General features: G+C 44.5%; 1 protein-coding gene across 1 annotated transcript in view; it reads right to left on the reverse strand.

Moving 5' to 3' along the window:
- LOC146788619 (uncharacterized) overlaps window positions 1-23,980 on the reverse strand; it is a 1,185,638-nt gene that overhangs the window by 852,818 nt on the left and 308,840 nt on the right. Inside the window, exons 24-26 of the mRNA XM_085635786.1 lie at window positions 19,839-19,908; window positions 13,648-13,812; window positions 12,267-12,380 (exon numbers count right to left, since the gene is read on the reverse strand). Of these exons, the coding sequence (XP_085491912.1) occupies window positions 12,267-12,380; window positions 13,648-13,812; window positions 19,839-19,908 (349 nt within the window). The remainder of the gene's footprint in view (window positions 1-12,266; window positions 12,381-13,647; window positions 13,813-19,838; window positions 19,909-23,980) is intronic.

Raw genomic sequence — 23,980 nt, forward strand, 5'->3', positions numbered from 1 at the left:
TCTGGGAGGTCAAGTCAACCTAATCCCAAATCATATCTAACATCCTATGTTTAAAGAACTATGTTATCCAAAAAGGAGGACTCTCGGACAGAATCTATTCTATACTGACTGTGCGTGTACAAGCGTCTAAGTGTCTACACTGAATGCGAGGGGGTAGGAATATTCCATGGTAACAAGGCTATGAATTACTTGCATGAGGACAGAGAAGATGGGTCTTTTTGCTTGGTAACTGGAAGAATGTTTACTTAAACTACTAGGCAGGAATGCATCGGCTGAGGGGGAAGCAGATAATTCGAAGGTGAAATACAGTTCTTGGCAGAGAGTAAGCTGATGTCAGGCTTCGTGAGCAGCGCAGAGAATGAGACAAAGTTCATGGTCACAGATGCAGGCTCGGGCTGGAGCTTTTAGAGGCAGAAGGCAAGAAGAGTTTGATGACAGAATCAGGGCCTACTTGCCTGGACTGAAAAGTGGCATAAGTGAACCATATAAAGCCGGTGGCCTTTCATATTTAAGAGTGGAATATCCGGCCTATTCATGGCGGATCTGGCAGAGGACATGTTGACGGTGGACACGCATGTGTTTGCGTCATCAATACTGGAACTGGAGGGAACATACATGTACTTGCGACATGCACATAGAACCGTTGGGGTCCAAGATAGGGGACATAACTGACCAGGAAAATCCATATTTCCTCACTTGTTTGTTCACGTAGAACATGCTGGTGGTATTGTCGGTTCGAATCAGAACCGAAGAACCTGCAATCCTTGGAAGGAAAGCCTGCAGAGACAGGAAAATTGCTCGCAATTCCAGACTGTTGATGTGTTTGTTTTTGTACTCTGGGGACCACTTCCCCTGTATCTGTAAATCTTGGAGATGACCTCCCCATCCTTCCATGGAAGCATCGGTAGTGAGGACAAAGTCTGGAATCTTCTGAATGAAAGTAAGCCCTTCTGATAAGTTGGGAATATGGGACCACCAACGTAGAGCGCTCTTCAAGCCTGAAGTGACTCTGATGATGTGTTACAGCGTCTTATTTCTATATGTGGCTGAAACAATGTAAGTTCATATCCTGTAAGTCGCGCTATAGTCAAGTGTTGTGTTTGCGTTCTATTTACAAGAACCTCTACTGCGTGGGGTACTTGAACTGTCAATGGATGTCCTAACACTATGGCATCGCTTTGTCTGATTGCTAAAGCTGTCGCTGCTACTGATTTCAGGCACGCAGGCAGAGCCTGAGCTACGGGATCTAATGTACTAGAGAAATAGGCACATGGTTTGTGTGCTCCTGCTTGATCCTGTGTGAGTACTGACAAAGCAGTACCTTCGCGTTCTGTAACAAAGAGTGTAAACTGTTTTTTGTAACATGGCGTTGCTAAAACGGGTGCTTGACATAAAGCTTTCTTTAGGCTTTCAAAAGCTTGTGTGTGTTCCTGAGTCCAAGGGAGAACAGTCGATGTGGCTGCCTCCTGTGTTGTCAATTGAATGAGTGGTTTTGCTAGAAATGCATACTGAGGGATCCACTGCCTACAATATGAAGTGAGGCCTATGAAAGCCCGTACCTCCTTTTGTGTCTTGGGTATTGGCATGTTAGCTATTAACTGAATACGGTCGGGTGTAAGCTGCCTTCCCTCCTTGTCCAGCGAGTGTCCAAGATAAACAACTTGCTGGACACAGAATTGCAGCTTAGAAGGGGACACCTTGTGCCCTTTTTCGGCCAGAAATTGTAAAACTGTCAGTGATGCTTTCTCACATTCAGGTTCGCTTCTTGCGGTAATCAGCAGATCATCGACATATTGAAGCAAAGCAGTGTTGACTGGCATGTGGATACTGTCAAGTTCTCGTTTCAGTGCTTGGCTATAGATGCTGGGGCTTTCTGTAAATCCTTGAGGTGCGCGTGTGAATTTAAAGCTACGCCCATTTAAACTAAATCCGAACAAATATTGGCTTTCCTGATCTATTGGGACGCTGAAAAAGGCGTTTTTGAGATCAATTACAGTAAAGAATGTCGCTTCGGAATCAATGGCTGTCAGTAATGACGAGATATCTGGGACCACAGGGAATTGTGGCACAATGCATTTGTTTAATTCGCGCAGATCAATAACCAATCGATATACTGGCGGCGCTGTAGGATCTGTTCGTTTAAGAATCGGTATTATCGGTGAATTACATATATTGGAGTCTGTTTCCACAACTACTCCTTGGGCAATGAGCTCGTCAATGATTTGTAGTAAAGCCACTACAGCATCTGGTGGTAACTTGTATTGTCGCATTCGTGGTAGCACCACTCCTGCCTTTAGTGTGACTCGATATGGTGTAATATTCATGCAACCAACATCAGTAGGGCCTTGTGCCCATAGGTGTGTAGGTAAAGTCTGCAGTCGGGGATCCATGTCTCTAGATACATAGTGACCTTTAAAATCACGTAAAAACAACCTTACTCCTTCCGGAGAACAACATATTATGGCTCCTAGGGCTTTCAACGTTTTTATTCCTAACAAGTTTTCTGGACATGATTTAGTAAGCAGTAAATCTGTAGTTCGGGTCAGAGGTCCTATCGTAAGTGGCAAAGGCTGTGACACTTCATTAACAATAGGTTTTCCTGAAAAACCAAGGGAAATATTCTGTGAGCCTGAGAGGGGTGCCCCTGGAACTTCACTACGTTTTATAGTTGTTCGACTTGCCCCTGTATCGAGTAAAAATTTTCTATCTTGACCTAATAATTTACTATGTACATAAGGTCCTTCTTGATCTACAGGAATCTCGATAAGGGGTAAGTCAACTTCCCTCTCTAGGCTTGTTCATGCGTAACGCTGATACTCGGGATATTCATACTGTGCGGTCTGATACATTTGTCGTGTTGTCGTCTGTGTGGCAGCAGCAGGCAACGGTGGTGCAGCTGGCACAAACTGTATTGGCTGTTGTGAGGCTGGCATGGCCTGGGCATGCTGCATAGCTCCTTGTTCATTCTGATCTTGTCTTAGTGGCCGTGATCTTTCTTGTGTTTTACCTATGGCGATATTATGTTTTAAAACTGGACAATCGTGTACGTAATGGCCTGGCTTTTTACAATAATTGCATGTCCCCTTTACAGGTCCTGCTGAATCGGAATGTGTCATACCCTTTTTATGTCCTTCAGCTGGAACTGTCTGGGAAACTAGCATTTTCATTTTCGTGTCTTTCATGCGTCTGTGTTCATGTTCTTGTTCCTCTTTAATTCTATTGTGGTGGTACTGTAACATTTGTAACATTTGTGTTGGAGTGTTACCTTGCCAGGTACTCTCGAATTTTAATACTCTATTCTTTACTGGGGGCAGAGCATTTTCTACTAATTTTGTTACAAACAGATGTGGGTATGATTCGCTACTTGCTTTTATGCCACTATTTATACCAAAACATTTTTCAAAACGGGCATAGTAATCACTAGTGTCTTCGTCTTGCTTCTGTTTACAGGCTGAAATTGTACCCCAATCTTCCTTTTTCGTAGTTAATAAACGTGGCAGTACCTGTACTAGTAGTCCTGGTAATGCCTTAGTTTTGTCCCCAAGCCCCGAACCTGGACCTCGGGCCCTTTCTTCTGCTTCTAATGCTGACCATTCTATCTTTTGATCACCTACCTCCCACTCTTTTTCCTTGAGTTTCTCATAAATGCCAGCAGGCATCAACACCTTTAATATTGTCATAATGTCGGGGTAGGTATATTCTCCCATGAGTAACATGTCTTTAATTTCTCGGTGAAACCCCGCTGGGTCCTTGTCATGACTGGGTACTACTTTCTTCATTTCTAACAATTCTATTTTCGATATAGGCGTATATACAAATACGCGTTTAAACTCGTTGTCCTCACCCTTTATTGGGTGCACTTCTCGTAAGGGATTCTGTCTATCTATGTGATACGTAGTTCTTTCCTTGACAGACAATGGAACATGTTCTGAACATACAAAAAGAATATACTGCTTTCTTGATTCTAGAATTTCTTTAATTAATTCAGTACCTGGACCTCTCCATTTATTCATAAGTAATTCAGTCAGTATGTCAGGCAAGGGACCAGGGTCCGAATGCTGACTCCGATATAGTATAATGAGGTGTTGAATCATATAAATCCCAGCTAACCTTTGTTCATCTGGCGTAAGATTCAAAAATGTGCGTACTACTGTATCATCACTATATTTTCCGGGACTGTCCACCCAATGGACAGCTGCCCTGGCTAAATCTTGTTCATCCATAGAATCGAGGAAATGATAACCCCTTCGTTCTTGTAGTAGTTTGTCGGCGGTTTGGAACGAATGCTCGTTGGACCTTATGTTAATTATAGGTATTTGAAAATTTCTGTTATTATCTGGACATATCGGATGTATTGAGTCAGTGTGATATCTAGTCTTACTCCTATTACAAGATCTTCCTCTACCTACATAGGCTATGGTGTCCGACTGTCCTGTGGGCAGTCCTGACCCTTCTTCCTCGTTTTGTTCGAACTCGTCTACCTCTAATCGCTCTTCGTGTAGGCGTTCTATTTCTTTACGGATCTTTCGGCACATGGCTATTATACAGTTTTGTTTATCATGTCTCCCTTCCGATATATTCTGGCTCCATCTTGTAAGAATTTTCATGGCTTCCGGGTCTACCCCCGGTCGGTCTTGATTTCTGATCACACAGTTTATGAGGAAACGTAACAGTTCCCCCTGTATCTCTACTTTCTGGTATTCCATAGCTCTGTAAATACATTCTGGATCTCGCCCTGTTTGGACAAAATGATATATATTATCTAGATGCGCAGTCATTCCTGGTAACTTCGCTAAATACACTGCGGCTCGTCTGATACGCAATGATGCTAGGGTCATTTCGTCCTCCTTTCCAGGCACCGGGTCATATCTACAGTCTATAAGAAGTTCCTTAAGCGTACGGGTACTAAGGAGTTTGGGTGTACGTGAATGCGCTGACTCTTGAAAAGTAAGTTTATTTATTCTGGGTGGCGTAGAAAAGACATTGGTAGCTCCTCCCGCGGCCCCATCTGGGGCGTCGGGTGTAAAAGGATTCGTCGAACGTGACACAGCAACTACAGGTGTGGACACAGCCATAGAAGTAGCTGTAGGAGCGGATACAGAAACAGATGTGCTTGCCGGAACTTGTGACTCGATTTGTTGCTGCAGGGATACGGGTACTGGATCTTGGCGTTGAACCTCCCTGGTATGCGGTCTATGTAGGGCAGAGTTAGCATACTCGGGAGCTGCGTCATCTAAATATGAGGAAAGAAAAACATCTTCTGCGGTTCTAGGATGCCCCTTAGGATGTACCTTTATTGGGAACAATGGGGTTGGCAAGTCTTTTGGTGTCTCTGGAGTAGCCTTAGGTAATCCTTCGGCCAGGAGAGGATACATACCATTCATAAGGGCATTTCTTTGTCTGTCTACTTGTTCTGATTTTACTCGGATACCTTCCTCAATTAATAGATTCTCTCGAACTTTATTGGAATTCTCTTTACTCTTCTCCTCCTGTCTACGTGCTTTTTCTGTTCGTCTATGTGATTCTTTACGCCATAATTCAACGGCGTCTTTCTGTGACTGTCTGACTTTTCTTTTCCATAACTCTTCCTCGACTTTCATGATGCACTCTGCATCCCAGGTCCCCGCTGTGGGCCACCTTTGACTTTCTGGTAATCCCTTGGTATAGTCTACCCATAAATCAAGAAATAATATAGCGTCTAAGCCATGTTTGTGATACATAAAGTGCCCTGGAGTGTCCCTAGGAGGAATAGGGACGGCTTCTTCGAGAACCCCTTTTCTGGTAGTGATCTGTCTTAATTTCGAAAAGAGCGGCATATTGAGAACTGACCTTATACTTGATTTTGACCTGATACTTGAATTTGAACAGACTTAATACAATAAACACGATAATGAACAGTCATTCATACCACGATATTCAGAACATACTTAAACACTTTAAACATTTAACATTAAACCATTAACTGAAACAACAATGATGATCGTCTGCATAACTAATCACCAAGCTTAATTCTCGACAATAACTAGACAATAACTAGACACTTCGGAATACTTCGGAATACTTGATATACTGCTAAACAGTACAGATACACTGCTAAAACAGTGCAGACCGGATTTGTGTACCCAAACCCGTCTTGACCGGCACAACCTATGTGCACGTCAGAAATGCCTCCCCAGCAATGGTACTCACCGGGTAGCTTCGGAAACGGAAGGCCTCAGTAACTTGAACTTGAACCGGACCGGACTCGACTCGACTCGACTCGTCGGACACTGGGCTTGACTTCGGACTGGTGGGTCTCTATATACCTCGGATCTTGCTCTCTCAACTAGGCTCTGGTCGGGATACTTCGCACTTCTCACCGCCTCGTCTGGGTGTTGATCGCAGTCTCAGTCGCCCCCGCTTGACCGGAGGGAGATACAAGAAATCCTGCTGGTACGCGTTATTGTCCGTCCAGCTGTGGCAGGAGACCGGGCCTGCAACGCACCGCCGGCGCGTGAGATGAGAAAGTGTCCCTGTTCGGGCGCCATCATGTGGTAAATATTTCTCCTTTACCGGGACTGAATTTGGTACAGAAACATTATAAAATAGCTCAGTAAAATGAGAGGCAGAATCCGTGATATTAGAGTTTCGGAATGGGCTTTATTCCAATAAGCGATTATAATCGGATGCCTCAAGTTCCATCACCACGGGGGTTCAGGAAGTGAAGTACATACTTTATTGACAAGCAGTAACTTTTATAATACATACATTATAATGAAGTGAATACAGTAGGCGTAACAATTGATAAGGACATTGACGTTTGGTTTGCGTAACCGAAAATGGGTGTAATAATGAGTAAAAAGGAACATGATTGGTTGTGATGTCATGTATAGGTGGATCTATAAGATAATACTTGGCATGGATGCGCGCGCAGCAGTATGACGTGTAATTAGGGGGTGACGGGGACTTGACATTTAGCTCTATATGTGGAGACGAGAAGTCTGGGAGGTCAAGTCAACCTAATCCCAAATCATATCTAACATCCTATGTTTAAAGAACTATGTTATCCAAAAAGGAGGACTCTCGGACAGAATCTATTCTATACTGACTGTGCGTGTACAAGCGTCTAAGTGTCTACACTGAATGCGAGGGGGTAGGAATATTCCATGGTAACAAGGCTATGAATTACTTGCATGAGGACAGAGAAGATGGGTCTTTTTGCTTGGTAACTGGAAGAATGTTTACTTAAACTACTAGGCAGGAATGCATCGGCTGAGGGGGAAGCAGATAATTCGAAGGTGAAATACAGTTCTTGGCAGAGAGTAAGCTGATGTCAGGCTTCGTGAGCAGCGCAGAGAATGAGACAAAGTTCATGGTCACAGATGCAGGCTCGGGCTGGAGCTTTTAGAGGCAGAAGGCAAGAAGAGTTTGATGACAGAATCAGGGCCTACTTGCCTGGACTGAAAAGTGGCATAAGTGAACCATATAAAGCCGGTGGCCTTTCATATTTAAGAGTGGAATATCCGGCCTATTCATGGCGGATCTGGCAGAGGACATGTTGACGGTGGACACGCATGTGTTTGCGTCATCAATACTGGAACTGGAGGGAACATACATGTACTTGCGACATGCACATAGAACCGTTGGGGTCCAAGATAGGGGACATAACTGACCAGGAAAATCCATATTTCCACACTTGTTTGTTCACGTAGAACATGCTGGTGGTATTGTCGGTTCGAATCAGAACCGAAGAACCTGCAATCCTTGGAAGGAAAGCCTGCAGAGACAGGAAAATTGCTCGCAATTCCAGACTGTTGATGTGTTTGTTTTTGTACTCTGGGGACCACTTCCCCTGTATCTGTAAATCTTGGAGATGACCTCCCCATCCTTCCATGGAAGCATCGGTAGTGAGGACAAAGTCTGGAATCTTCTGAATGAAAGTAAGCCCTTCTGATAAGTTGGGAATATGGGACCACCAACGTAGAGCGCTCTTCAAGCCTGAAGTGACTCTGATGATGTCGTCGAAGGAGCCCATCACCTGCTGCCACTGAAGGTGTAACTCCTCCTGCAAGGGTCGCATGCGGAGCCGCGTCAGAGGAACGAGGTGTATTGCAGAGGAGCACATCCCTAGGAGCGACGCGAACATCCGGACAGAAACTGACTTTCTTTTGGAAATTCGGATTGCTAAGTTTTGAAGACGATCCTGCCGTTCGTGAGACAAGAATGCCTTGCAGCGGACGGTATCTAACAGCGCGCCCAGAAAAGGAAGGATCTGCCTTGGTTGTAATTGAGATTTGCTCCTGATGATCGTAAGCCAGAGAGAATGGAACAGACGAAGAGATGTTGTCACGGCAGTCTTGACTGATCTTTCCGAAGGACCCTTTATTAACCAGTCGTCTAAATACGGAAAGACTTGGATTCCTTGGGAGCGCAACACTGCTGCCACTGGAGCTAGGCACTTCGTAAAGATCCTTGGGGCAGATTTTAACCCAAACGGGAGCACCTTGAACTGGTAATGGGCGCCAGCCACTGTGAAGCGAAGATACTTGCGATGCTTCGGATGTATTGGGATGTGAAAGTAAGCGTCTTCCATATCTAAGGAAGCTAGAAAATCTCCCTCGTTGAGGCAACCTAGAATTTCCGCCAGAGTGACCATGCGAAATCCCTGCTTCTTGAGGAATCTGTTCAGATTGCGAAGGTCTAAGATTGGGCGCCACTCCCCTGATTTCTTCTTGATGAGAAAAAAGCGGGAATAGAAACCTGTCCCCTTTTGAAGCGCAGGAACCTTCTCGATTGCGTTCTTGAGGAGCATCGTTAAAGCTTCTTTGAATAGTAAGTGAAGACGAGGGGGAGGGGGTCCCTTGGGTGGTTTGTTGGGTGGTTTGGTGACAAACTCTAAGGAATGACCGTTGTGAACCAGGTCCAGAACCCACTGGTCCGACGTAATTTCTTGCCACTTGGTCGCAATAGTTGAAATTTTCGCACCCACAGGGAGGGGAAAAGGAGTGGAAGGCGCCCTGCAGAAATCATTGCTTCCGTGAGGTGTCTCTTCCCTGATTCTGCGATCTTTTTTGTCCGCCTTGACGAGAGAAACCAGATGTATTAGTCTGTCTGTAGGAAGACTGATATGATTGCCGATACTGAGGCTGGTACCTATTTTGTTGGGTATGATAACTTCCTCTGGAAGAAAATCCACGGCCCCTTGCTCCTCTGAAGGTACCTCTTTTGTATTGCAAGGAGCCCAACGATCTTGCAGTATCAGTATCCATTTTAATTGCTTGGAGTGCGTCATCTATGTGTTTTCCAAACAATGATTCGCCATCATAGGCCATGTCCAATATTTTTGTCTGGACTTCTGGTCTGAACGTGGTAGCTTTCAGCCAACCCTGGCGCCTAAGAACCGCAGCCCCAGCCAACTGGCGAAAGTTAGTATTCGCAATATCCAGTGCGCAGTCGATAGTCTCTGAGGCTGCACGCTCACACTCCAACAAAATCTTTCGAGCATCTTGCCTGTTATCCTCTGGGATGAGGTCGATAATGCTTGCCATTTCTGACCACATCTGGCGGTCATAACACCCTATTATCGCTAGGGAGTTGGCTGCTCTGATGGAAGCAGCTGCTATAGTTGAAAATTTTTTCCCAATTAGATCCAGTCGGCGTCCTTCCCTATCCGGTGGTGTAGTGACCGGTGCTGCCGGATTCTTAGACTTTTGTTGGGCTGCCTGAGATATAACCGAGTCTGGACGCGGTTGGCCAATGAGACAAGAGGGACTGTCGGCTGGAGCACGGTATTTTTTGTCAATCCGTGGAAGCACCGCTGGTACTGATGCTGGGTTTTTCATGATTTTAACCCCTTCTTTCCAAATATAGTCAATGATAGGGATAGCTCTCGTAACCTTTCTTGACTCTTCTTTAAAGTCATGCAGAAAACAGTCAGACTGCTCAATGGTGACCGGCAAGTTGAACCTGGTCGCAGCTCGCTGCATAAGGTTATGGAACCCCCCTATATCTTCTGGAGGCGAATCAGATGGTAGAGGGGTAGGTGGCGAAGGCATAGGGATTATATATGAATCCCAAGGGTCTGCTGGGTCTGGCAACTCGCCCTCTTCGTATTCCTCCTCCGAGGTTGTATCTTGATGCGGGTCCTGTGGAGGATCAGGCAGTTGAGGCATTGGGGCTGGACCCTCTGGCAGAGGCAATGGGTCCGGCTGCGGCGCAGTCTGTGGAACCTGTGGAACATTTGGCTGCGGTGGAAAACGCTGCTTATAATCTGCAAGCATGGCTTGTAGGTCTTGTATCAAAGTAGGAGGCAGATGTGACATCTCGTTCCTACGAGGTTGTGTGTAGCAGGGTCTATGATGCGGAACGACTATGTCTTCCTGATAGTAATGCCCTTGATAATTGTCATCTTCCTCATCATCATCGTCCTCCTGACATTTGATGTGCAGTTCCGAAGGATGGCGAGCAATCCCAAAGGGTCCTTCGTCCTCGTCGTCCACATAATCATTATCGTCACACTGCACATAAGTTTCCAGGAGATGCGAGGGAGTAAGCGGTGAAATGTCCTGCCTTTGAAAATACTTTAGTTGAAAAGTCCTGGTGGAAACTGGAGTAGAGATCATCGTCGACGAGGTCGTCGTCGACGGGGCTGTGGTAGACGGGATTGTCGACGGGATCGTCGACGGGATCGTAGACGGTGCCATCGTCGTCGGCTGGCTCAACGTTGACGAAGCAGTCGTCGACGGGCTAGACGTCGACGGAGCCGTCGTCGACGGGCTCGACGTCGATGGAATCTTCGTCGACGAGCTCTTCGTCGACGGGCTCGACGTCGACGGGGTCTTCGTCGATGGAATCTTCGTCGACGAGCTCTTCGTCGACGAGCTCTTCGTCGATGGGCTCGACGTCGACGATGGAATCTTCGTCGACGATGGAATCTTCGTCGACGAACTCTTCGTCGACGAGCTCGACGTCGACAGGCTTTTTAATGGCGGAATCATCGACGGCGGTACTGCTGACTTCCTCGACACCTCGACGGCGGGCTTCTTTGAGAGGATAGTAATCTTCGTAGACATAATAGGAGAGGTAAGCGCCGTCGTCGTGAAGGTTTGCGTCAATGAAGAAGCAGACGAGGTGACAGAAACTGAAGATTGAGAGTAAGCCAAAGATTTTGAAAGGCTTTTACTCACAGTTTGCTTGACTGTAGAATCCTGAGGAGAGTGTCCTGCGATCTAGCTCTCTTGCTAGAAGTAGAGGCTTTGTCATCCTCCTCAGCCGAAGAGGATTTAAGCCACAAAAGCACTCTCGCCTCCCTATCCCTGAGAAATTTTATAGGGAAGGTGCGGCAAATCTTGCAATCTTTTGCCTCATGTTTAGGGTAGAGGCAGTAGATGCAGTCTACATGTTGATCATCAACATGGACTCTCTTCTTGGTGCAGGTCCTGCAGGACTTAAACAAGGCCTTCTTGTCTGACATGCTGAAGCAAGTTGAAAGAAAACTGAGAGGCACTAAGGGAGACTCCCTTCCACACGACGTGCGGTGAAAATCTGAGGAGAACTGGCTCTGCTGAGAGGGTTCTAGAAGGGTGCTGGTGTCTGATTGGTTGTTAGCAAATTCTTGGTTCTTTTTGCATAATGAGGTAGATAGGCTGCTAAGATACAGGCTTTTGGCCTTTTCTTTGGGCCTACTACTACTACTAGCATTTTGGCACTACTTTTTTATTTACCGGGGACTCCCGCCTCGGCGACGGGGAATGATTCAGGCATGTGAATCTATGAAAGATACCCCAATACTGGATAAAAGTTAAAAATGTCATCAAATTAAATTCCACTTATTATGAACATGAGCACACCTTTTAAAAAGAGAATTGGACATGTGAGGATTTTCTAAACCACAAAACAAAGACCTGCATCATTCCTCCTTTCATACAAAGTTATAAATATTATTTTAAGGCACCATTTTATAAGCATATATTGCCCGCTGCTTTTTTGTTAACTGCTTGCCCTGTTTTAACTGTTCATGAAATAGTGTTAAGATGGAAATTCTGATAATATTTAAGTGAGACCACATCATTTTGCAAATGCACACTAGAAGACATTTGTTTCCAATATTCTTGATAAGGGATGAAGCAATTTTCAGACTGTCTTCAAAAAGGGACGTGTTCAGAGAAGGTTCTAAATAACATACTAATATGGTGAAAGTTGGTTTATCCAGAGCCAGGAAGTGTTACAACAAACAGTGTCCTTTTAGGCACTATCATTCACAAATGTGAAATACAGAGTTTCCTTACATGTCATTCCCATTTCAAAGATCAAAGACTCATTGGGCAGCTTTGTGCCATCAAATTGTAACCTCGTTCCATTGGCCGCCATTAGGTCATCTGTGCGATCACCGTTGAAGACACCTGGAAAATGATGGAAGACACAGAGTGTAAGTCACCCATAGAAGATTATTTATTCTTTTTAAAATCTCAAACATTTTTGCACAATTTTTCACCAATTTTTTGTAGCATGGTCCATGGTTAAATGTGTCCAAGGTTTGTGATGTTGCATTTCTACAGAGCTGTTCAATATGATGTAATATTATGACAGGAACTGTGGGCCTGATTTAGAGTTTGATTGTCCGATCACTCCATCACAAATGTGTGGATATCCTATCTGCCTTATTACAAGTGCATTATACCCTATGGTACTTTCTAAAAAGGAAGAGCAGCTATCCATCATGTTTATGATGGAGCAACCTGTCCTCCAGACTCTAAGTCAGGCCTTTGTGACGAGGGAAGATAGGCCTCCTTGATGTGTCACTCAGTTAATTGCAGGTATAACGATCACCACCATCTAAGCAAATTGATAGGGGGTGCACCTCTCTGGCTGACTGAAGCCTTCTCATCAGAACACTGACAGCACCCCTGACTAGAAAACATGCACCTTAGGGTAAGAGTAGTGCACTTATCAGGCTCTGACACTGGAGGGAAGTGTGAAAGGCCCTTGGTTGGATAAAAAGAAGTTGTTCACAATAGACAACTGTGTGCAGATTACCCAGCATAAGCAGCTGTTATAAGAGAAAGGATTAGGACCAATCGAGTCACATACAGAAGCCTGTGACGAGAAAGTATAGTGTTGGAGGCACCACCTTAATTGCAACATAGATTCCTGCAGCACGTAAACGGTGGTTGTGCATTGCCTGGCCTGCTGGTAAGGTGTTTCTGGAACCAGGGAAGACAGAGACTCCAAAGGCAGAAACAAAGAGCTACCACAACCCCTCAATAATGTCAGGGAATTGAGAACTGGGTGTAGGGCGCCTTTCCCAACAGTTGGGACCTGCACTGATACTGCTCAACTCTAAATGAGTCACTGAATTCTGTTTTAGTCATGCATTGCATCCTTCCATAATTAACTTTGTTTATTCATTTGCAAACAGCAAATTGGAGGTTTAAATCAGCAATGGCAGTAGGTAAATGCCACATTTAATATAGTACTGACCTTGAATCAATTAAGGCTCTGGCTTAATCAAAAAAATTGCAGTCATTTTTGCTCATGAAAACAAGCAGTGCTACTGGATGGAAAAGCTACCCAAACAATGGTGTTCTTTATAAAAACAGGTTCTTGTTAGATCATTAGTGAGACAGAATACCAGGCATGCCAGCCAGCCCATGACTTGTGCCCGCTTACCCAGAAGACCTTCAGTTCTGTTTTGATAGGAATTGTCAAAGCTTGTGACAAAGGTCAAGGCTCCCAGTCTCGCTGAGACTGTCACGGATATACCACCATCAAATGAGGCTCTGCTTTCATTTTGTTCCGTTACGCCCAGAAGAACCTTATCAAGGTATGCGGCATCTTGACAAAAACAAAGAAAACATAATGCATCATTTCATCTTTCATCATTTTCAGGATCTGACAACCCTAACATCTCTCTCTGTTACATGTCTAGCAATGGCCGTCTGGTCACCTGTTCAATACAGGGTTGATCATGTACGCTAAACTTTGGTCCAACAGATGTTACATGATGCATCCAGCTCGCCTCTTCCAACTCAAACACACACACTTCACTAATAGTCCAGATCATTAATCATGTAGCAAGAGTAAGATCAATGGCATAATTTGCATATATTTACTATATTTTGAGTGCTTCTGATGCACACAGGAAGACCCAGAACACCTCTGGGTGTAGCGGAGAAGAACATGGACCAAGATGTAAAGAAGGGAAGAGACAGACAGGTGGGACCAGCAAGGTAGGAGGGCAGAGCAGTGGAACTGAGTTCCGGAAAAAGGTCATTTGAATAGCAAGTTCCTAATGGCTTTCCTGAAAGAGATCCGCATAAGTAAGGATCCTATTTCCTGAGGAAGTTGTGCACATACTTTGGACATTCATGATAGTGAATGTGCTGTCATCAGTGTTGATAAATCAGAACAAATGGAATTTAGCCCATCTTAAATGTTAGTTAGGATTGCAATGGAAGATATTCGCAGACAAATAATAGGAACTTAAATGTGAAGAACAGATTATTATATTTAATCCTAGCTCAGAGGAGAAATTAATAGAGACAGCTAAGAAAAAGAGAAAGTGGTGCCTCATTTTCTGCAGCCAGTGATTCCCATCCGGATGCATTCTATACATATTAAAAGCAAAGAAATAAAAAACAAATTGGACATGGCTGAGGCTAGGTTAAAACAAATTGACATAGTGTTGTCTGGAGAGGACTGTAAAGCTGACAATCAGTTGGTGAATGTGAGAAGAACTGTTTGGAGTATCCATAAGGAAGACAACTTAAATGTGGAAATTAGGTCACAAAGTAGATCACAGAGACATGAATAATGCCTGAAGCTGAAAATTAAAAATGCTTAATGGTAGCTATTTTACAATTAAGGAGTGAATTTTTGTCCAGTGGATTTCTGACCGGTATTTCAACCCTCCTATAGTTATTGATTGTGGGCACACCGGTGTTGCTCGGATATGAATTTAATTTCAAGAAATAAAAAGGCAAGAGCGGTTTGGCAAAACAGGAACAAGTTGGTATAATTAAGCGTAGCGGTAGGGAGAGTCTTAACAGAATGCGTCTGAAGAAAGTCTCTCATCGTGCATTCTTGCAAAAGCATTTCAGTCATAAATTAACAAGTTTGAGCATCTGATAAGGACACAGAGGGTTCTTGACCTCAGGGAGAGCTAGCGTGGGCCACTGTGTATGTGTCCAGATGTCTGGTGTGGGGAGTGCGTGAGGTGTGCATGTTGTGTCCTGATTGGCTAAGTGTTTCTATCTATGTGTGGTATCTAGCTTTGTGGTATTTTTGGGGAACGTGCGCCTTTGGCCAAGCATTTTTTATTAGGGCCAATTTCCTCAGATTTGTTTGTGGTGTAAATATCTATCTGTGGGATCAAGCAGGGTTTTTCCTTGGGTGCTCGTTTGTCTTTGGGCTAAGTGAGACCCCACTTGTGAACTGTCACTCGACAGGCTTGGATTGGGGTCACTGGACCTGTCTGACCATGTATTTGTGATTCGGGGGTATTGATGCGGAGGTCAACTTGGGTGAATCCGACAGCAATGATACAAGTTCATTAGAACTTCTGAGAATAATATGGCAGTCATTGATATAATTTTTACCGACATTCTCAACATTGTGCGTACAGTTGATACATCAACATTGTCTTTACTAATATTGTTATGCGTGCCTGGATTATACCATACATTTACATTGCTACTGCCAGTATAAACAATGCTGTGTGGGCAGAGATTATGGCATACACTGACATTGCATTTATGGGTATTGACATTGTTATGTGGGCACAGGTAATGGCAAACGTTGACATTGACATAGACAATTACCACTCCTTGCCATGGCTGTGAGCCTGGTACCTGCTGCACCGAGCTCCCTGTCTGTTGCAGAGGTAGCCCTGAGCTTGGTTTTGGGGGTGGATGCTCTACGGGGACTGTCCCGGTAGTATTCCATTCTGATTGTGGTAAATATTTTATATGGCACCGGTTAGCCATGTGGCCCATTCTGTAACAAAAGTGGCACTCTACGAGGCTGATTTGGCCCAGCCTCCCTGACCTCCGGCCCTAAGACTGGGTGGATACCCTCTGGGATCCATTAGCGGAGCTCCACTTGAGACAGCTGCCATCTGGACGTTTGTGGCTAACGCAGCCCCCTCAAGGGTGGTCTTTTTCAACCTATGTTGGACCAGTTTGGCAGTTTCTCTCTGGGCCTGCTTCTGATTGTTCTGTCCTTCTCCTGTCTCATCTGGCAATGGTGTAGTATGTGGGACTGTATTTCCTGCCATGGCCTGGTGTCTATCTAATCTGGTCTGGATCTCAGTGGGTAGGCCCCTCTTGTGGATGTATTAGAGATATTCAACCTGGAGACCTGTGTCACTCCAGGGCTGTCCTGCCTCCTGCCCCTACCATTCACTCATTCTAACTAGGAATTCAATCATGGTCTTCCCAGGTTTCATGCTCTCTTTCATCAGTCCTCCTACGCCTCAGCGGTAAGAGAATATCTCCCTCAGGGCCGTCCAGATCTGGTGTCTCAATGAATTAAATGCAGCCACTCATGCTCCGTGATAAGTGTGAGTTGAGGAGTGCGGGCTCAGGAGAACACCGTATCGGTCTGCTCCACAATGAGGCTGCTGAGCAGACTGTTGATGTAACCTATAGCTAAGTTTATACCCGCAGTATTCTTTTAAAAGCATGAGATCCCTTCTCTTTCTATCCCTAACTCTTGCCTTTCCTCTAACTCCGACCAGGGTTACCTCCTCCTCTCAGTGCTCAGTGTTGTTCTTCTAGGCAATGTCTTGGCCTCTGCTTCAATCCCTGATGCTTCCTCAGTGCCATAGGTCTGGCTTGGTGTAGCATTGCACACAGCTTCCCCTTCAGAGGCAGATTTTGCAGGACTGGTGCCTCTTTCTTCCCCTCCTCTGGTTGAATCACCTTCCTGGAGGGGTGTTCAGGAGCATGTGCCCCCTGTTCAGCTTGGACCTGCTGGGCCACAACCTGGATGGGGGGTCGAACCTTGAGGGGTCATGGCACAGGACTGAGCCTGTGCTGACTGTGTCCGGGCTAGTGGGTCCTGTGATCTCCCCCCAACTGGTGACTTGCTGCCCTGGTGGAGGTCCAAAAGCCTCCATGACTGGTGGACTGGTGTAACCAAGCACAGCGGCGAATGGGATGGCTGGCCTCAGCAAGTGTACGTCTCTGCGTATGGTGGGGAGGTGCAGATGTCTACCTACGGACTCAGGGATAGCCTTGTAGGCTGGGACCACCTCAAAGATGACCTTGGAGAGAACTATTGTGAACCATTGTGCTTGTGTCCAGATGTCTGGTGTGGTGAGCCGGTGATCACTACAAGTGGTGTGCATGTTGTGTCCTGATTGGCTATGTGTTTCTATCTGCATGTTTCAATCTAGCTTTGTGGTATTTTGGGGGAATGAGCGCCTTTGGCCAAATGTGTTATATTGGGGCCAATTTCTCTGACCTTTTTGTGGTGCAACGCTCTATCTACGGGATTGATCAAGGTTATCCCTGGGGGCACCTTTGTCTGTGGGCTAAGTGAGACCCCACCTGTGACCTGTCACTCGATAGGCATGGGTTGGGGTCGCAAGACCTGACTGACCACGTATCTGTGATTCGGGGGGGGGGGATGGTTGATGGGGAGGTCACCTTGGGTGAATCTGACAGCAATGACACAAGTTTATTAGAAGTTCTGAAAATAATATGTAAGTCATTGATTTCATTTTTACCGACAGTCTCAATATTGTGCGTATAGTTGTCACAGCGCATTCGACATCGTCTTTACTAATATTGACATAGTTTTGCATGCCTAGATCATGATGTACATCAGCATTATTTCTCCTGGTAACAACACTGGTATGAGGGCATGGATTATATCATACATTGACACTGTTACTGCCAGTATCAACACTGTTGTGCGGGCATACATTCACATTGCATTTACGGGTATTGACATTGTTATGCGGGCACATTTTATGGCATATGTGGACACTGCACTTATTGATTTTGCCGGTGTTGGGCTTGCACGTATCCTGGTATTCATTGGGTAAACATTGTTTACCACGCATGCAATATAAGGCATACCATTACAACACGGTCATTACTACGACCGCGTTGTTACATCGCATACCATTACAACGCAAGTCGGAACAACAACTTGCTGTAGGGGGCAATCCAACACCTTCCCTTCTGTTGCACAGACTGGAGTCGGAATAGTAAATTATAGCATTCCAAAATCCAGCGCCCCCCCTACAGCAAATTGTTGTTCCGACTTACGTTGTAATGGTATGTGATGTAACAATGCGGTCGTTATAATGACCACGGTGTAATGGCATGCGTTGTAAACACATGCGATGTAACGTAGCATATTCATTCATTGACATTGTATTCACCCATTCCAATTAAAGTAAATCCAGTAGGACTAAACCGTTTGCCATTATACATTTTTGGGGAATAAAATTGAGAAATTGGTAATGAATTGCAAATGCCTTGCCTCAGTGTTTGACCTGAAGATTTCAGCATCTTTCAGAAGGTGGCGATTCTGAGTGAATCAACAGATCTTGTATTCCTGATAGTGCTGGTAGCTCCTCTGAGCAGCACCTCTGGGAATACTGGGGGCAACAATAATGTGGCTCATAGGTTCTCATCTTAGAGTTGAGTGGGAATAGTAGGGGGGCAGCCTTTCTGCCCAGAAAGGGAAATTAAGCACATTTTCATCCAGAGAGCAGAACGGGCGGCTCATTCACTGCTCTGTGGTGAGAAGTAAAACAACAGTACAGTAGATTTTAAAGTACTGATAGGATCTTAGCAACTTAATTACCTTAATGGTTGTTGAATTAAGGTAAATACATTGTCCAGCCATGTGGCAGTGCATTTAAAAGCATCTTCACAAGCAGAAAATTCTGTGTGTAGTGTCTGCCTCTTAGGTCGTCCAGGAAGGAAAGCAACACTACTCAAGCTTCCCTGCTTGAAAAGTTCCTTTGAAAAGTAATTTCAGAGGTAGAATTTTAAAAACTTGATGTAATTATCATCAAGTTGATTAAAATGTCCAGCCACTAGCAGTGCTGGGTGCCAGATGACACGTAAATCACTGTTCCTTGCATTCCTCCAGAACTGGAACAAGACATTCTTGTTTTGCAGGGCATTTTGCCCGCTTCCTCCCTTTTTCCAAACTGGGGCAGGTGGATGTGAAAGTGCGAAATTGCCCGCATTGAAGTGCAGATGAAATTCGCCCATCACTAGTGGTAATCAGTTAAAAATAACCAGTGAAAAATTTCAGATGTCCCTACTCCTTATCTTCTGGGCACCTAGGGGGAAAGTAGTGCACACTGTTGACAGAGTCTGCATTAAAGGGAATGGAGTAGGCTTGGCAACTTCAACAATGTCCTTCCTGCCAGAGTAGCTTTTGCCAGGGACCCTTGTGGGAATAAGTCCTGGACAGAAAAATTCTTAAATGTCCCCAACACACTTAGAGACTTCCTGCTTTCAGGGTCTACCCCCATGAATCACATAGGTGATGCACGTCTGCCATGCATGATATATTGGCCCAATGAACTGACCCTTCCCTGTACGTGGGATTTTCTTGTCTTGGCTGCTACTAGTAACGTCAAGGTGTCACCACTGCTACCAAGGTGGTATGGTGGCCAACTGGCAAATGTTTAAACAAAATCCTAGATCTTACTATTGTGGTACGTAGTGATATCATACAATGTGTACATGGGTGTGATAGTAAGGCATTTAAAAAAAAATCACATGCCTTACCCATCTTCTTAGTCTATTCCCCAAGTAAGTTATATTTCTATAAAGTGATCTGAATTAAAGGTCCTTATAAATGAACTTCGTAACACTGGGATTACTTACTTGTATTAGAAAGAAACGACCCATTGACCATAACTGTAGTTATATTTTCATCCCGAATTCCCCACTGCACCTAAAGTAAAAATGATTGAACATTTAATGAATGGCATTTTTTAAACACGTCAACAAACAGGCTTACTGTTAGGTTATGTTAGAATGATATGCTTTTCCTCATGAATTTGAAAACAAATCTACAATAATTGTAATGTTTAATCATTATATAAAGAAGGTTAATGCAGCAATGATGATAGATAATTTAAGGCCACCATTCCTCAAAAAATGCTAGACTTTCCAGTTGTTTTACTTCTAGCCTACCTGGACGTCAATGAAGGCTGGGTTAGTGGTAAAGTGCACATATGCTGTGCTGCAAACATGTGCTGGGTAAAAGAGAATAGCCTTAACTAGTGGCAGAACCTAGTGTCAGGAATCAGTAAAAAGAAAGAAATCAGAACCTCTGCTGATCAACGCTCCACAAATTGTGGCTTCAACACAACTGTGGAATCATAGAGTTCTCACTGGGGACTGCACCACTTCTGGCCATTGAACAAATAGGAGACTGCCTTATTCTGGTTGGTCAGTTGCCAGAGGGGTTAGGAAAGTGTGGCATCTGCAGACTGCCAGACAAGGATACTTAGATCTATCTTGTGTGTGAGGATCAGCCAGTAGGGTCCAACAGTTAGACTCCGACTAAGAAAAATCAACAAGATCCATTTGGTAAAATTGTAATCGGCACCCGTGTCAGTGGTGCACTTACTATATCGCTTGTTCATGTTTAACACTGTTGACTAATGCATATTTGTTAGTCACCTGTGAGCAGCACACACAAGAGGAGCTCAAATGAAATGCATAGCTTAAATTTTATTCCAAAAAAGCCACCGAGTGGTGCTTAACCATTACGACTTAGCTTGCTGTTCCTTTATTTATGGCAGCTAGAATGATTAAACACTGATTAATTTCTTTAACGTGACCCAATTATTTCATATGCTCCTAGTTTTGTATGCGCACGGATCATACTCAGATCATGAACAGCATGAATATGGGGATGGAGCCTTGAGCTTCTAATATGGATAGCCACTATTGAAGGGGTATTGTTGTAATCATATATGTAGATCGCTGCCGAACAAGTTCAGCCATGTTAAATGGTGCACCATCCTGATTACATCTGAATTTCAAAATGGATTAAGATCTATTAAAGATGACATGTTTGGGATCTTTCGCTGTTCTGTGATTTTTATTCTAAAGTCAAGTCTAATCCTTTTACAGTTCCTGCATATTGCCAACAACAATGGGACTTTGGATTAATGCAAGTACACATATACACTTTCAATTTACCAAGTAATTAGAGCAAGACCTTGCAGGATACCATCTTCAACCTTTAGTCCGCCACTAAGGCTGCTCAGCTAATCATGCTGCTGACTCATAACTAGGAGAACGTCTTGGGCCTCACATTGACCTCAATATCCAAATCACCTTCCTTCCACCACTGCACGGTGTCTGTGCAGACAATGCTGCTATGTTATCGTCTTTAGAATGCAACAGGCTCTCCTCCCACACACAGAGTTGAGACAAAGACTATGGGCCCGATTCACAGAATTAACTTAAGACAAAATCCTAAACTTAGTACCATTTTGGTATTCACAGAATGCACTTACTACTTCTGGTATTCACAGAATGAACTTACTACTTTTGCGATTCACAGAATAAACTTACTACTTTTGGTATTCACAGAATGGATTTACGACTACTAACTTTACCTCCGCACTCGGGCTGGAAATTTCGGCCCGGAGGCGGGGCTTCCGGCCCGGAGGTGGGGATTCCGGCCAGTGGCAGAGATTTAGCAATGGCCAAAATCTCCACCTCTGGGCCGGAAGCTCCACCTCCGGGCCGGAAGCTCTGCCTCCGGGCCGGAAGTCCCGCCTCCGGGCCGGAAGCTCTGCCTCCGGGCCGGAAGCTTCGCCTCCGGCCCGGAAGCTCCGCCTCCGGGCCGGAATTTCCGGCCCGAGTGCGGACGTAAAGTTAGTAGTCGTAAATCCATTCTGTGAATACCAAAAGTAGTAAGTTTATTCTGTGAATCGCAAAAGTAGTAAGTTAATTCTGTGAATACCAGAAGTAGTAAGTGCATTCTGTGAATACCAAAATGGTACTAAGTTTAGGATTTTGTCTTAAGTTTGTTCTGTGAATCGGGCCCCTATATTCTTTAAGCATTTCCCAAGAGACCCTCTTTTAGACAGTCTAAGAATGTAAACCTTTCATTACCTAGCTCCATTCCTGCAAAAAAGGTCACTTGAAGAGATACAGAGACGAGGCAAATCCCCACCTTCATCATTGAAAGGGAAACTCATGGTCTCCCCAACACCAAAATCGCCATTAGCAAGGAAATGGAAAAGAACAAGTGATCTTCTAAAACCCCTTCCTCTAGATCAGAAGTGGAGAATTATAGGCTACCCTCAGGCATGATATACTACATCAATGAAAGCTTGTTGGCTCAGGCCCCAACCAAACACCATAGAAGAACTCCTTCTGGAATTGATAAAAGTCACTATGGAAAGGACAAAGACCATTCTATTAGTAGGCTACTAAAAACCTTCCAACACATGATGTTATCTTCCTTATACAAACACCTACCTGAGTCCAACTCTGCTGGAATTTTGGGACCGAACTTTACCAGACCTACAAAAATCTGGCCCCAGTAATTCCGGTCCAGAAACGCCAGCCCCAGATTTACCAGATATAGATGGTTGATGGGACAGCAGCTGCTGTAAATGCACAGCCAAGTACCCACCCTATCCCAGCAGCACAAATGGGTCCAAACAAAACAGCATTGAAGGACTTCCCCTTGTCCTGATAATGTACACTAAGGTGGGGGCACAGATCTGCATATTATTGGGCTACTAAAAGTCCTGAACACATGCTTTTATCTGCCCCAAACAAACAAACCTCTAAACACCTGTCTGTTAGTAAAGTGGGGCTGTATCTCCCTATGAGATATGGCTCTGTCCAAGTCCAAAAGGCCTGGTCATTTCTGGACCATTAACTGATGGCTCTAGAAACGCTTGCGCCAGTAATTCAGGTCCAGAAACACCAGAACCAGCTTTACCTGGTGTACTTTTGCATTTAGGAAAAACAGCTGGAACTGATGGAAGGGCAAAGGTACAGAACAAGCCCAATCCTACCCCAGCAGCACTAGGGGGCAGTTAGGAATGAATTTGTCACACTGGACCTGTCATGCCCTGCCCCAAGTAACTGGAAGTGGTTACACATATTGTCAGCATTTCTTCTATCACCTTCTGTGTGCTTGTTCTCTTAAGCCATCCATACCTCCTCATCACAGTTGTGTTTACAAAATGTTGGATGCCACATAGCAAAGACGCCCCTGCACATCAAACAATGAAGCAGAGACCTGTTCTTCTGTGAGAATAGTCTTCCCATGAGCTCTGCCGTCTGATAATTTGTCCAGAAAAGGAAGTATGGGTAACCATAGCTGGCGATCATACCTTGCAAGAACTGACAATGCATTTTGCAATTTTAACAGCACCCACTGCCAAAATACTGACTTGTTTACCCACTGTGTCCCACTTTTCCTCTTTCCTTCAAAAGGAAATGTAAAAAACCTGCAGGTTTGCAAGACCTTAGCATTCTGAGACCACCGAATTAGCTTTTACTTATTTAAAATGCATGCAAGATAAAACTGTGTTGCCCTGTATGTCTTCTCTATGCACAACATAGCTGTAGAAGCAGTATTTGGGTTCTTTATAGCCAAAAGAGTTGGTCTTTCAAATAAAATAGGAAGCAGGTCCTCTCCGCAATGGAAGCTGGGTAAGTAAATTTCTGTGACACCTTCTGAAAAAAGGCACCATTTTCTTTCCTCCATGTTGACTGCAAATCAGAAATAGAAAACCCCTGCCTTGCCTTAAACCTCCCTGAGAGTTTAGTGCAATGAACAAGTTCCAAAGATTGCTAATCCTTAGGTCAGTTCATTACACTAAAAAAAACTACTTGTGTGAGTTCACATTATGCTTAGGTTTGAGGAAGAGTTGAGGGGTGCCTCAATGATGGAGCTATTTGCATCTGTTAAAGTCAATATGCCATGGAGCTGTTTCGAGTGAATTTATCCTTTCCAACTATGTCATTTTGGGCACATCAGA

The sequence above is a fragment of the Triturus cristatus genome, chromosome 11, assembly GCF_964204655.1.
Source record: "Triturus cristatus chromosome 11, aTriCri1.1, whole genome shotgun sequence".
Classification (NCBI taxonomy): Eukaryota; Metazoa; Chordata; class Amphibia; order Caudata; family Salamandridae; genus Triturus; species Triturus cristatus.